General features: G+C 38.5%; 1 protein-coding gene across 2 annotated transcripts in view; it reads right to left on the bottom strand.

The window, feature by feature from the left end:
• SESTD1 (SEC14 and spectrin domain containing 1) overlaps positions 1 to 13,536 on the bottom strand; it is a 143,110-nt gene that overhangs the window by 10,648 nt on the left and 118,926 nt on the right. The window contains exons 14-16 of one of the 2 annotated variants that reach the window (XM_077883276.1): positions 5,132 to 5,213; positions 4,158 to 4,280; positions 3,180 to 3,371 (exon numbers count right to left, since the gene is read on the bottom strand). In XM_077883276.1, coding sequence (XP_077739402.1) covers positions 3,180 to 3,371; positions 4,158 to 4,280; positions 5,132 to 5,213 — 397 coding nt within the window. Of the gene's footprint in view, positions 1 to 3,179; positions 3,372 to 4,063; positions 4,281 to 5,131; positions 5,214 to 13,536 lie in introns of those variants that run through there. The other variant, XM_077883277.1, reaches the window with a different exon arrangement.

Here is a 13,536-nt window from a genome sequence, read left to right as displayed (position 1 = left end):
CCCTGATCTGCTGACTTACCTGATGTAAACCATTAAGGTTAAAATTCAAATATAGGAAGTTCTACAGTCTTTAATACAATTTTCCTTAACTATTACCATTTAAATTTAACAAGGGGAGAGAAAAGAATAAAGAAACTGCTATAATTTATAATAGCTAAGTCTATAGGTATTAGCCCACATTAGTCAATATAATAGCAATCAGCCTAGTGAGCACTTGAAAGGTGGCTAGTCCAAACTGAGATGTGCTTTAAGTCTGGGATACAGGGACACCTGGGTGGCTCAGTGGTTGAGCGTCTGCCTTCAGCTCAGGGCATGATCCCAGGGTCCGGGGATCGAGTCCTGCATCGGGCTTCCTGAGGAGAGCCTGCTTCTCCCTCTGCCTGTGTCTCTACCTCTCTCTGTCTCTCATGAATAAATAAATAAAATCTTAAAAAAAAAAGTATAAGATACACACCAGATTATATGAAAAAAACTACAAAATGTGGGAAAGGGAGAAGAAAAAGAAGTATTTATTTTTGTAACTTTTTTCCATTATACTTAATCCAATCTACTTCAGCATTATTCATAAATAACTTTATATAAATTTCTAGATCTAATTTAAATATTTTCCCAGTCATTATACAAGTTGCTTATAGTTAATATTTACGTTTAAATATAAAACACAGTCAAGAAGAAAATAATATCTGATAACAAAAAGCTTTACAAAGGCTTGAACACTAAAGAATCTTAATCTTCTTTAATCTTTAAAGAGTAATTGTGCTTATTTTTTTTAAAGATTTTATTTATTCATGAGACAGAGAGAGAGACAGAGAGAGAGAGAGAGGCAGAGACACAGGCAGAGGGAGAAGCAGGCTCCATGCAGGGAACCCACATAGGACTCCCAGGTCTCCAGGATCAGGCCCTGGGCTGAAGGCAGCACTAAACCGCTGAGCCACCAGGCTGCCCTTAAATTGTGCTTATTATAAGCATGATAAAGGCCATGTAGCAGAAGAAAAAGGAGCATTAATTTCCTATGCAAAAAACTCAACCATTTGCATAGTTTTTTTTTTTTTTTTTAAGACTTTCTTATTTATTAACAAGACACAGAGAGATAGGCAGAGACACAAGCAGAGGGAGAAGCAGGCTCCTTTGAGGGGAGCCTGATGCAGGACTTGATCCCAGGACTCTGGGATCACGCCCTGAGCTGAAGGCAGATGCTAAACCACTGAGCTACCCAGGCATCCCTCAACCATTTATATTCTTCTATGATCTCTTAAAGAAGTCTAGATCTTAAAATGTCTTTGCAGATACATTTTATTTTTTTAAGTTTTTATTTAAATTCTAGTCAGTTAACATACAGTGTAGTATTAGTTTCAGGTGTACAATACAGTGAATCAACCTGGTGTTCATCATAAGTGCACCCCTTAATCCCATCACCTATTTAACCTAACCTCCCCACCTTCCCTCTGATAACATCAATCTATTTTCTATAGTTAAGTCTGTTTCTTGATTTGTCTTTTTTTCCCCTTTACTCATTTGTTTTGTTTCTTGAATTCCACATGAATGAAATCACATGGTATTTGTATTTCTCTTAGACTTATTTCGCTTAGCATAATCCTCTCTAGTTCCATACAGGTGGTGTTAAAGGCAAGATTTCATTCTTTTTTTATAGCTGAAATCTTTTGTGTATACCCCACATTTTCTTTATCTATTCATGTATGGATGGACACTTGGGCTACTTCCATAACTTGGTTATTGTAGGTAATGCTGTTATCAACATCAGGGGGCATGTATCCCTTTGAATTAGTATTTGTGCATTCTTTGAGTAAATACCTAACAGTGAGACTGCTGGATTGAAGGGCAGTTCTATTTTTAACTTTCTGAGGAACCTCCATATTGTTTTCCAGAGTCACCTTGCAGATACATTGTAAAAGCAACATCTTAAAAAGTTATCTGTATTGTTAGAAACTGGGCCAGTAGTCACCCTTGAACAGGACAGAGGGGCAGCAGGAGCAGCGTCACTAAAAGACGGTGTGAGAGCTTCTGGGGTGCTGGTAATGTTCTGTTCTTTGAATAGTGTGTTGATTACACAGGCATGCTCACTTTGTGAAAATTCATCAAACAGGCTTAATTCAACAAATTGACTGAATATTTATGATCTATACACTTTTCCATGTTAATATACTTCAATAAAAACGTTTCATTAAAACAATCAGTAGATAAACAAGTTAAACCATTTTATAACCTTTCACCTTCACCGTTAGGCCTACTTTAAACCATAACACTGACATGCAGAGTTCAGTGACCAACTCAGCAAGAGTTAACTATAAACACTTCTCAACAGAGGTACAGTAGAACACAGACAGCAACCGCCCAATTCTAGAGACTCCTGGTCACATCTCTTACGTTCTACAGACTAGGCTGTATCACATTTATATCTTCTGTTTCTCAGATTTCATATTGTATTGAACATCCCCCACATGTAAACTTTCATTGTGAAAGATCAAAACAAAGTTAACTACATAACAAAGCTCCTCTTCAGAGTGGAAATGTTAGGGTTTAGTGCTATAAATTTTCTCTGTGCAGAGTTAAGAAAAGGGCTCTACTGAAAATCTGCCCAAATAATACAACATATTTCATTTTTGGCCTCTGGGACTATTGAATTCATTAAATAATAAATTCTACAATGAATCTTTAAAAATAACACATGAAAAAAAGGTTTTATTTTATCTCTATCTCATTTTAGTTGGGTAGTCTCTAAACATTATTAAATTAAAAGTGCCCTTTTAAAAAATATTGATGACAATTAGTAGTAGTTGCAGTAGTTGCAATAGTTGCAAAGTATCCTTTCTTCAGTTAATGAAAGCGATGAGAGCCGTGACACCCTAAAGATAAAGAGCTCATTCTGGGGGTTAGATATAGATATCGTAAGAAGAGAAGTTCTGTTGAGAGAGGACTCCTAGATGGTTTTGGATTTCTCCAATTCACAGTAAACAAGCACTGGTATGGATTACTAGGAGAATTTGATTTGAACTCTCTAAGACATTATTATATATAAACAAACTTTAAACAATGGAATTAATATAAGTTCAGGGGAAAAGCACAGGTTAATCACATAATTATAATCACATAATTAAAATTAATACATTTTAAACATACACAATAAAGTCTACTGAGGCTACATTTTTAAAGAAGCAAACCTTTTCGGCATTTGAGTGAAATGCAATAGCCATTTCCAGCCTATGCACTCTCTCTTCAGATGCTATTGTAAATTGTTTCCATACTCTGTTCAGTCGAGGAAGTGTGTCTCCAGATGATCGAGATGTGCAGCGCAGAGACTGACACAACACAACTGTGGCCTGTAGCAACTGTCTTCCATAGTCGTAAGTGCTCTAAAAAAGAAAAAGTAAACATGAAATTGTAATAAAAGAATTCTGAAAAGAGAGAAGGGAAAGTGTGCAGGAAAGACTGTGGCTGCAAATACATAACACTACTGGAAATCAATACTGAATGACTCCACTGGCACTTACTACTACAAATTAACTGCAGATATAAAAAAACGGATGGGGAAGCAATACTTGGAATTTTTGGTAAGTTTCTTTTTTATTACGCTTTGTTCTTTCATTCTGCTTTCCCCGTCTCAGTCTTCTCAATTCCACAGGCCATTCATTAACCAAAACAAGTAGATGACGATGGGCTCTTTATAGGCCACTTTATATCCCATACAGGAAACCACAACTGTTCACTGAGAGCTCAATTATTAGGGAAAATAAATTAAGTTACTTTACACACACACACACACACACACACACACACACACAGTCTATATTGTTACAGTAACACCGGTAAGATGCAGAAACTGGTTTCTACTTTACCAATAGGAACACTTATTTCTCATTAACTTTTGTTAATGAACAGTTGGATTGCCTAAAACATGGCATAATATAAAACATATGTATCAGAGGGAGTATACAGAACCTGTATTCAGGAAAACATAAACCCTCTCAAGTTTATGCAGGCTACTTTTGATGCACCAGCTGACATTTTCTTAGTTCTGTGATATTTCTGGAATAACATAACTAACCTTCTTGGACTTGGAGGGTTAAGTTACATTATAATCATGCAGAAAGCTATTCAAACACTGAGCTTGTAGAAAAGGAAGATAACCAGTTCTGCACCTGTGCAACATCAACAAATTTTCTATGCTTTTCCAGTAAAACTTTCGTTTCCTGAGCATCATCACCCAATCTGATGTGGGTCTTAAGCAGGGCATCCAGAAGTTCACTTAGCCATTCTACTGCCTAAATAAAAATAAAAACAATGAAGGTGGATCCATAACTCTTATTATATCAAAAACATCACATTTATAAAAAGAAAAGTTACTACCACATGATTAATTAATCCATTAGTTATAACCTAAATTCTTAATAGCTTATTTCATTCAATGAAAGTTACATGAATTAAGGACCTTTCCTCCCCCTCAAAATTTTTGAAATCTAAGGACATAACGTATTAAAGGGAAGCACTTTTTTAGAAGTGCTATTAAGCACATAATTTGTATTAATAGAAGATTGTGTGTTCTCCTTAATGTCTGAGCACTGGGTATCATAGAAGACTGATGAATCATTGACCTCTACCTCTGAAACTAATAATACACTATATGTTAAATAATTTAATTTAAATTACAAAAAAAGATCATGTGTTTATATAATATTGATCTTACTTGAATCTCATTACAGATTTATGTTATTTAAAATCATAAAGTTCTTCTAGATCAAGCTAAAATGATGTTCCCCAATGCTAACTATACAAAGATAACTTATTGTTTATCTAGGTGAAAAACCCTCTTACAGGTTAAAAAAGAAATGTGCTACACCAGCCTTAACCTTAGCACATAACCAACAAGTAAGTCAACAATAATAAATAATCCCAATTTCTAGCTCAATAGAGGATTTCATTGAGAAGATAAGTCAACTGAGACTAGTAAAATAACTAGAAATAAATACTTTATTATTTTAATAACATAAACTAGAATTTGACTTAATGCATTCACTTTCTTAGGACCATAATAAGTACACTTTTTTTTTATAGGTAGGTGAAATCCATCTTTTAAGAAAAGACAACTATATCATGTGCCTGATTGATCTTTTACCTGGGCAGCATCTTCTTCACATTTAAACAACTGCACCATCTGAAGCATCTTTAACCTTCGCACATCTACCATGTCTTCACATCTAATAAATCCAAACATAAATGTAAAACGTCATTTCAGTTTCATTAATAACTATTTTAACATCATCATCTGGCACACAGGTATTGTAGTTTACTAAAATACTTAAGGCTATATACCATGGAGGCTTCAACTACTTTGTATTGATTTGTAAGAATTTTAAAGATATCTATGTTACATCAAAATACTTTAAAACTTCAAAATACTTGAACAATACTTTCTTGAGGATAATATGGATTCTGCAAAATACTGAAGCAAAGCATAAACAAAGTAGTACACTAAAACCCAAGGAAATCTCCACTGCCAGTTAGCAATAAACAATCCTCTAAGATAAACATATAAAGTTTCTCAAACACTAATTTTGATGATGATGGTCCAAGGAAATAAAACAACATGGGAGCAACTAATTATATAAACCAATTAATAACAAAATTAAAGAAACACACTGATAATAATACAAGAATAGTAGGGGACTTTATCATCTCACTCACCAGAATGGACAGATCATCTAAGCAAAAGATCAACAAGGAAACAAGGGGATTTGATGACACACTGGAACAGATGGACTTCACAGATATATTCAGAGCATTCTACCCTAAAGCAATGGGAAACACATTCTTCTCGAGTGCACAAGGAACTTTCTCCGGAAGAGATCACATACTTGGTCACAAATCAGGTTTCAACCAGTACCATGGGACTGGGATCATTCATTCCCTGTTTATTTTCAAACCATCATGCTTTGAAATTTGAACTCATTCATAAGAGGAAATTTGGAAAGGATTCAAATACATGGAGGTTAAAGAGCATTCTGGTAAAGAATGAATGGGCCAACCAGTAATAAAGAAATATTTTAAAAAATTGATGGAAACAAATGAAAATGAAAACACAACTATTTAAAACCTTTGAGATGCAGCAAAGGCAGTCCTAAGAGGGAAGTACATAGCAATACAAGCCTTTCTCAAGAAATAAGAAAGGTCTCAAACACACAACCTAACCTTACACCTAAAGAAGCTGGAGAAAGAATGGCAAATAAAAGTTAAACCCAGCAGGAGAAAAGAATTAACAGAGATTAGAGCAGAAATCAAAAAGAACAGTAGAACATATCAACAAAACTAGGAACTGATACTTTGAAAGAATTAATAAGATCAAGAAACCCCTGGCCATACTTGTCAAAAAGAAAAGAGAAAAGACCCAAATAAATAAATCATGAATGAAAGAGGAGAGATCACAACCAAAACCAAAGAAATGCAAACAATTATAAGAACATATTACGAGTAACTACATGCCAACAAATTAGGTGATCTGGAAGATATGGATGCATTCCTAGAGACATATAAACTACCAAAACTTAAACAGGAAGAAATTCTGAACAGACCCATGACCAGTAAGGAAATCAAAACAATAATCAAAAACCTCCCAACAAATAAGATTTCAGGGCCACATGGCTTTCCAGGGGAATTCTACAAAACATGTAAAGAAGAATTAATACCTATTCTTTTGAAGCTATTTCAAAAAATATAAATGGAAGGAAAATTTCTGAACTCTATGAGGCCAGTATTACATTGATCCCAAAACCAAAGATCCCACCAAAGAAGAGAATTACAGACCAATATCCCTGATGAACACGGACGCCAAAATTCTCACCAAAATACTAGCCAATAGAATCCAACATTACATTGAAAGGACTATTTACCACAACCAAGTGGGATTTATTCCTAGGCTGCAAAGGTGGTTCAACATCCACAAATCAATGTGATATACCACATTAATAAAAGAAAGGACAAAACCATATGATCTTCTCAGTAGATGAAGAAAAAAGCATTTGACAGAGTACAGCATCCTTTCTTGATTAAAACTTTCACACTGTAGGAACAGAGGGAACATACCTCAATATAATGAAAGCCTTATATAAAAAGCCCACATTCTCAATGGGAAAAAAATGGAGAGATTTTTTTCCCTAAGGTCAGGGACATGGAGGGATGTCCACTCTCACCACTGCTGTTCAACATAGCACTAGTCCTAGCCTCAGCAATCAGACAACAAAAAGAAATAAAAGGCATCCAAATTGACAAAGAAGTCAAACTCTCCCTCTTCGCCAATGACAGGATACTCCATGTGGAAAACTCAGAAGACTCCATCCCAAAATTGCTTGAACTCATACAAGAATTCGGCAAGTGGTAGGATATAAAATCAATGCACAGAAATCAGTTGTATTTTCTATACACTGAGACAGAAAGAAAGAGAAATTAAGGAGTCAATCCACTTATAAATGCACCCAAAACCATAAGATACCTAGGAATAAACCTAACCAAAGAGGCAAAGGATCTGTACTCTGACAACTACAGAACATTGATGAAAGAAATTGAGGAAGACACAAAGAAATGGAAAAACGTTCCATGCTAATCTATTGGAAGAACAAATACTGTTAAAATGTCTATGCTACCCAAAGCAAAAGCAAGCTACACATCCAATGCAATCCCTATCAAAATACCATCAACTATTTCACATAGCTGGAACAAACAATCCTAAAATTTGTATGGAACCAGAAAAGACCTCAACTAGCCAAAAGAATGTTGAAAAAGAAAACCAAAACTGGTGGCATCACAATTCCAGACTTCAACTCTATTACAAAGCTGTTATCATCAAGACAGTATGGTAGTGGCACAAAAACAGTCATACAGATCAATGGAACTGAAGAGAACCCGGAAATGGACCTTCAATTCTGTGATCAACTCATCTGCAACAAACCAGGAAAGAATATCCCAGGGGAAAAAAGGCAGCCTCTTCAACAAATAGTGTTGGGAAAATTGGAGAGCATCCCAAAGAAAGAAACTGGACCGTTTAATTAACCATACACAAAAATAGACTCAAAATGGATGAAAGACCTGAATGTGAGACAGAAATCCCTTAAAATCCTGGAGGAGAATACAAGCTGCAACCTCTTTGCCTTCAATGGCAGTAACTTCTTGCTAGACACATCTTCAAAGGCAAGGGAAACAAAGACAAAAATGAACTCTTGGGGCTTCATCAAGACAAAAAGCTTTTGCACAACAAAGGCAACAGTCAACAAAACCAAAAGACAAGTGACAAAATGGGAAAAGATATTTGCAAATGTCTTATCAGATAAAGGACAGGTATCCAAAATCTACAAAGAACTTACCAAATTCAACACTCAAAGAACAAATAATCCAAATCAAGAAATGGGCAGAAGACATGATCAGACATTTCTCCAAAGAAGACATAAAAATGGCCAACAGACTCTTGAAAAAATGTTCAACATGACTCAGCATCAGGGAAATACAAATCAAAACCACAGTGGGATATCACCTCACATGAATCAGAATGGCTAAGATTAACAAGTAGAAAATGACAGATGTTGGTGAGGATGCGGAGCAAGGGGAACCCTCTTATATTGCTGGTAGGAATACAAGCTGGTGCAGTCACTCTGGAAAATAGTACCGAGGTTCCTCAAAAGAACTGAAAATAGAACTACTCTATAACCCAGCAATTGCACTACCAGATATTTACCCCAAACATACAAATGTTGTGATCTGAAGGGGCACTTGCATCCAATGTTTATAGCAGCAATGTCCACAATAGCTAAACTACAGAAAGAGCCCAGATGTCCATAGACAGATCTACAGATAAAGAAGATATGATGTATATATACAATGGAATACTATTCATCCATCAAAAAAGGAAATCTTGCCATTTATAATGACACGGAAAAAACTAAAGGGTATTATATAAGCGAAATACATCAGTGAAAGACAAGTATCATATGATCTCACTTATATGTGGAATTTAAGAAACAAAACAGGATCACAGGGCAGCCCCAGTGGCTCAGCGGTTTAGCGCCGCCTGCAGCCCGTGGTGTGATCCTGGAGACCCGGGATCAAGTCCCACATCAGGCTTGTTGCATGGAGCCTGCTTCTCCCTCTGCCTGTGTCTCTGCCTCTCTCTCTCTCTCTGTGTGTCTCTATAAATAAATTTTTAAAAAAAATTAAAAAAAAATAAAAACTAATAAAAACTAAAAAAAATTAAAAAAAAAAAAAACAGGATCACAGAAGAAGGAAGGGAAAAATAAAACAAGACTAAATCAGAGAGGGAGATAAACCCTAAGAGACTCTTAATCATAGGAAACAAACTGATGACCATTGGAGGGGAGTGGTGTGAGGGGACAGGGCAACTGGGTGATGGACATTAAGGAGGGCATGTGATATAATGAGCACTGGGTATTATATAAGACTGATGGATCAGTGACCTCTACCTCTGACACCAATAATATACTATATGCTAATTAACTGAATTGAAATTTTTTTAAATGACAGCAATCAAGGTAAGTGTCCCAACAGAAAAATGAAAAATTATGGAATATTCATGCAAAACATTTCATAGCAGTGAAAAGACTGACCGACTCAATACATGAATTATTGGTGGTGAATCTCACAAACCTAATCTCAGTTATTTCTTTAAAAGGGCATTTTAGGAGGAGGGGCAAAATGGCGGAAGAGTAGGGTCTCCAAATCACCTGTCCCCACCAAATTACCTAGATAACCTTCAAATTATCCTGAAAATCTATGAATTCGGCCTGAGATTTAAAGAGAGAACAGCTGAAATGCTACAGTGAGAAGAGTTCGGGCTTCTATCAAGGTAGGAACACCGGGGGAAAAAGAAATAAACAAAAGGCATCCAAGGGGGAGGGGCCCCACGAGGAGCCGGGCTGAGGCCAGGGCTAGTGTCCCCAGGACAGGAGAGCCCCGACACGGAAAAGCAGGAGCTTCACCAATCTTCACAGTGGAAAGGCCTCGCAGGGAGTTGGAGGAGGACCCCAGGAGGGCGGGGATGCCCTCAGGCTCCCTGGGACACTAACAGGCACCTGTGCCCCGGGGAGAGCGCACCGAGCTCCCTAAGGGCTGCAGCGCGCACACTGCGGACCCGGGAGCAGCTCGGAGGGGCTTGGGTGGCGGCTCCGCAGAGGGGGCTGCGCGGCCGGGAGCAGCTCGGAGGGGCTCGGGGGGAGGCTCCGCGGAGAGGGGGCTGCGCGGCCGGGAGCAGCCCGGAGGGGCTTGGGCAGTGGAAGAGGCTCTGTGCGGAGGGGGCTGCGTGGCCGGGAGCGCGAATCCACCAGCGCAGGCCCAGGAGCACAGGGCGCCGGGACACAGCCCGGGATCCGGCCTCCCCCCGGGACAGGCAGAGGCCGGGAGGGCCCAGGACCGCAAGGACGCCCCTGCCCCGAGCTGAGCAGATCAGCGGCCCCGCCCGGAGCCTCCAGGCCCTGCAGACGGAGAGCTCCGAAGTTACTGCGGGAGCTGACTCTAGGGCTCTGGAGCTGGCCCCACCACTGCGGTTGTTCCTCCTGGGGCCTCACGGGGTAAACAACCCCCACTGAGCCCTGCACCAGGCAGGGGGCAGAGCAGCTCCCCCAAGTGCTAACACCTGAAAATCAGCACAACAGGCCCCTCCCCCAGAAGACCAACTAGACGGACAAGTTCCAGAATCAAGTATAATCAGAATATACTCCCGTGTTTTTTTTTTTGTTTCCTTCCCCCAGCCTTTTTTTCTTTCTTTTTCTTTCTCTTTTTCTTTTTTTCTTCCTTTTTTCTTTTTCTCTTTTCTTTCCTTCTCTCTCTCTCTTTTTCTCCTTTTCCCAATACAACTTGTTTTTTGCCACTCTGCACTGAGCAAAATGACTAGAAGGAAAACCTCACCTCAAAAGAAAGAATCAGAAACAGTCCTCTCTCCCACAGAGTTACAAAATCTGGATTACAATTCAATGTCAGAAAGCCAATTCAGAAGCACTATTATACAGCTACTGATGGCTCTAGAAAAAAGCATAAAGGACTCCAGAGACTTCATGACTGCAGAATTTAGAGCTAATCAGGCAGAAATTAAAAATCAATTGAATGAGATGCAATCCAAACTAGAAGTCCTAACGACGAGGATTAACGAGGTGGAAGAACGAGTGAGTGACATAGAAGACAAGTTGATGGCAAAGAGGGAAACTGAGGAAAAAAGAGACAAACAATTAAAAGACCATGAAGATAGATTAAGGGAAATAAACGACAGCCTGAGGAAGAAAAACCTACGTTTAATTGGGGTTCCCGAGGGTGCCGAAAGGGCCAGAGGGCCAGAATATGTATTTGAACAAATCATAGCTGAAAACTTTCCTAATCTGGGAAGGGAAACAGGCATTCAGATCCAGGAAATAGAGAGATCCCCCCCTAAAATCAATAAAAACCGTTCAACACCTCGACATTTAATAGTTAAGCTTGCAAATTCCAAAGATAAAGAGAAGATCCTTAAAGCAGCAAGAGACAAGAAATCCCTGACTTTTATGGGGAGGAGTATTAGGGTAACAGCAGACCTCTCCACAGAGACCTGGCAGGCCAGAAAGGGCTGGCAGGATATATTCAGGGTCCTAAATGAGAAGAACATGCAACCAAGAATACTTTATCCAGCAAGGCTCTCATTCAAAATGGAAGGAGAGATAAAGAGCTTCCAAGACAGGCAGGAACTGAAAGAATATGTGACCTCCAAACCAGCTCTGCAAAACGTTTTAAGGGGGACTCTTAAAATTCCCCTTTAAGAAGAATTTCAGTGGAATAATCCACAAAAACAAGGACTGAATAGATATCATGGTGACACTAAACTCATATCTCTCAATAGTAACTCTGAACGTGAACGGGCTTAATTACCCCATCAAAAGGCGCAGGGTTTCAGATTGGATAAAAAAGCAGGACCCATCTATTTGCTGTCTACAAGAGACTCATTTTAGACAGAAGGACACCTACAGCCTGAAAATAAAAGGTTGGAGAACCATTTGCCATTCAAATGGTCCTCAAGGGATCCCTGGGTGGCGCAGCAGTTTAGCACCTGCCTTTGGCTCAGGGCGCGATCCTGGAGACCCAGGATCGAATCCCACATTGGGCTCCTGGTGCATGGAGCCTGCTTCTCCCTCTGCCTATGTCTCTGCCTCTCTCTCTCTCTCTCTCTCTGTGACTATCATAAATAAAAAAAATTAAAAAACAAAACAAAACAAATGGTCCTCAAAAAGAAAGCAGGGGTAGCCATCCTTATATCAGATAAACTAAAATTTACCCCGAAGACTGTAGTGAGAGATGAAGAGGGACACTATATCATACTTAAAGGATCTATCCAACAAGAGGACTTAACAATACTCAATATATATGCCCCGAATGTGGGAGCTGCCAAATATATCAATCAATTAATAAACAAAGTGAAGAAATACGTAGATAATAATACACTTATACTTGGTGACTTCAATCTAGCTCTTTCTATACTCGATAGGTCTTCTAAGCACAACATCTCCAAAGAAACGAGAGCTTTAAATGATACAGTGAACCAGATGGATTTCACAGATATCTACAGAACTTTACCTACAAACTCAACTGAATACACATTCTTCTCAAGTGCACATGGAACTTTCTCCAGAATGGACCACATACTGGGTCACATATCAGGTCTGAACCGATACCAAAAGATTGGGATCGTCCCCTGCATATTCTCAGACCATAATGCCTTGAAATTAGAACTAAATCACAACAAGAAGTTTGGAAGGACCTCAAACATGTGGAGGTTAAGGACCATCCTGCTAAAAGATGAAAGGGTCAACCAGGAAATTAAGGAAGAATTAAAAAGATTCATGGAAACTAATGAGAATGAGGATACAACCGTTCAAAATCTTTGGGATGCAGCAAAAGCAGTCCTAAGGGGGAAATACATCGCAATACAAGCATCCATTCAAAAACTGGAAAGAACTCAAATACAAAAGCTAACCTTACACATAAAGGAGCTAGAGAAAAAACAGCAAATAGATCCTACACCCAGCAGAAGAAGAGAGTTAATAAAGATTCGAGCAGAACTCAACAAAATCGAGACCAGAAGAACTGTGGAACAGATCAACAGAACCAGGAGTTGGTTTTTTGAAAGAATTAATAAGACAGATAAACCATTAGCCAGCCTTATTAAAAAGAAGAGAGAGAAGACTCAAATTAATAAAATCATGAATGAGAAAGGAGAGATCACTACCAACACCAAGGAAATACAAACAATTTTAAAAACATATTATGAACAGCTATACGCCAATAAATTAGGCAATCTAGAAGAAATGGACGCATTCCTGGAAAGCCACAAACTACCAAAACTGGAACAGGAACAAATAGAAAACCCGAACAGGCCAATAACCAGGGAGGAAATTGAAGCAGTCATCAAAAACCTCCCAAGACACAAGAGTCCAGGGCCAGATGGCTTCCCAGGGGAATTCTATCAAATGTTTAAAGAAGAAACCATACCTATTCTACTAA

This window comes from Canis aureus, chromosome 34 (assembly GCF_053574225.1).
Source record: "Canis aureus isolate CA01 chromosome 34, VMU_Caureus_v.1.0, whole genome shotgun sequence".
In the NCBI taxonomy this organism is placed as follows: Eukaryota; Metazoa; Chordata; class Mammalia; order Carnivora; family Canidae; genus Canis; species Canis aureus.
This window is presented reverse-complemented; position numbering and strand designations above follow the sequence as displayed.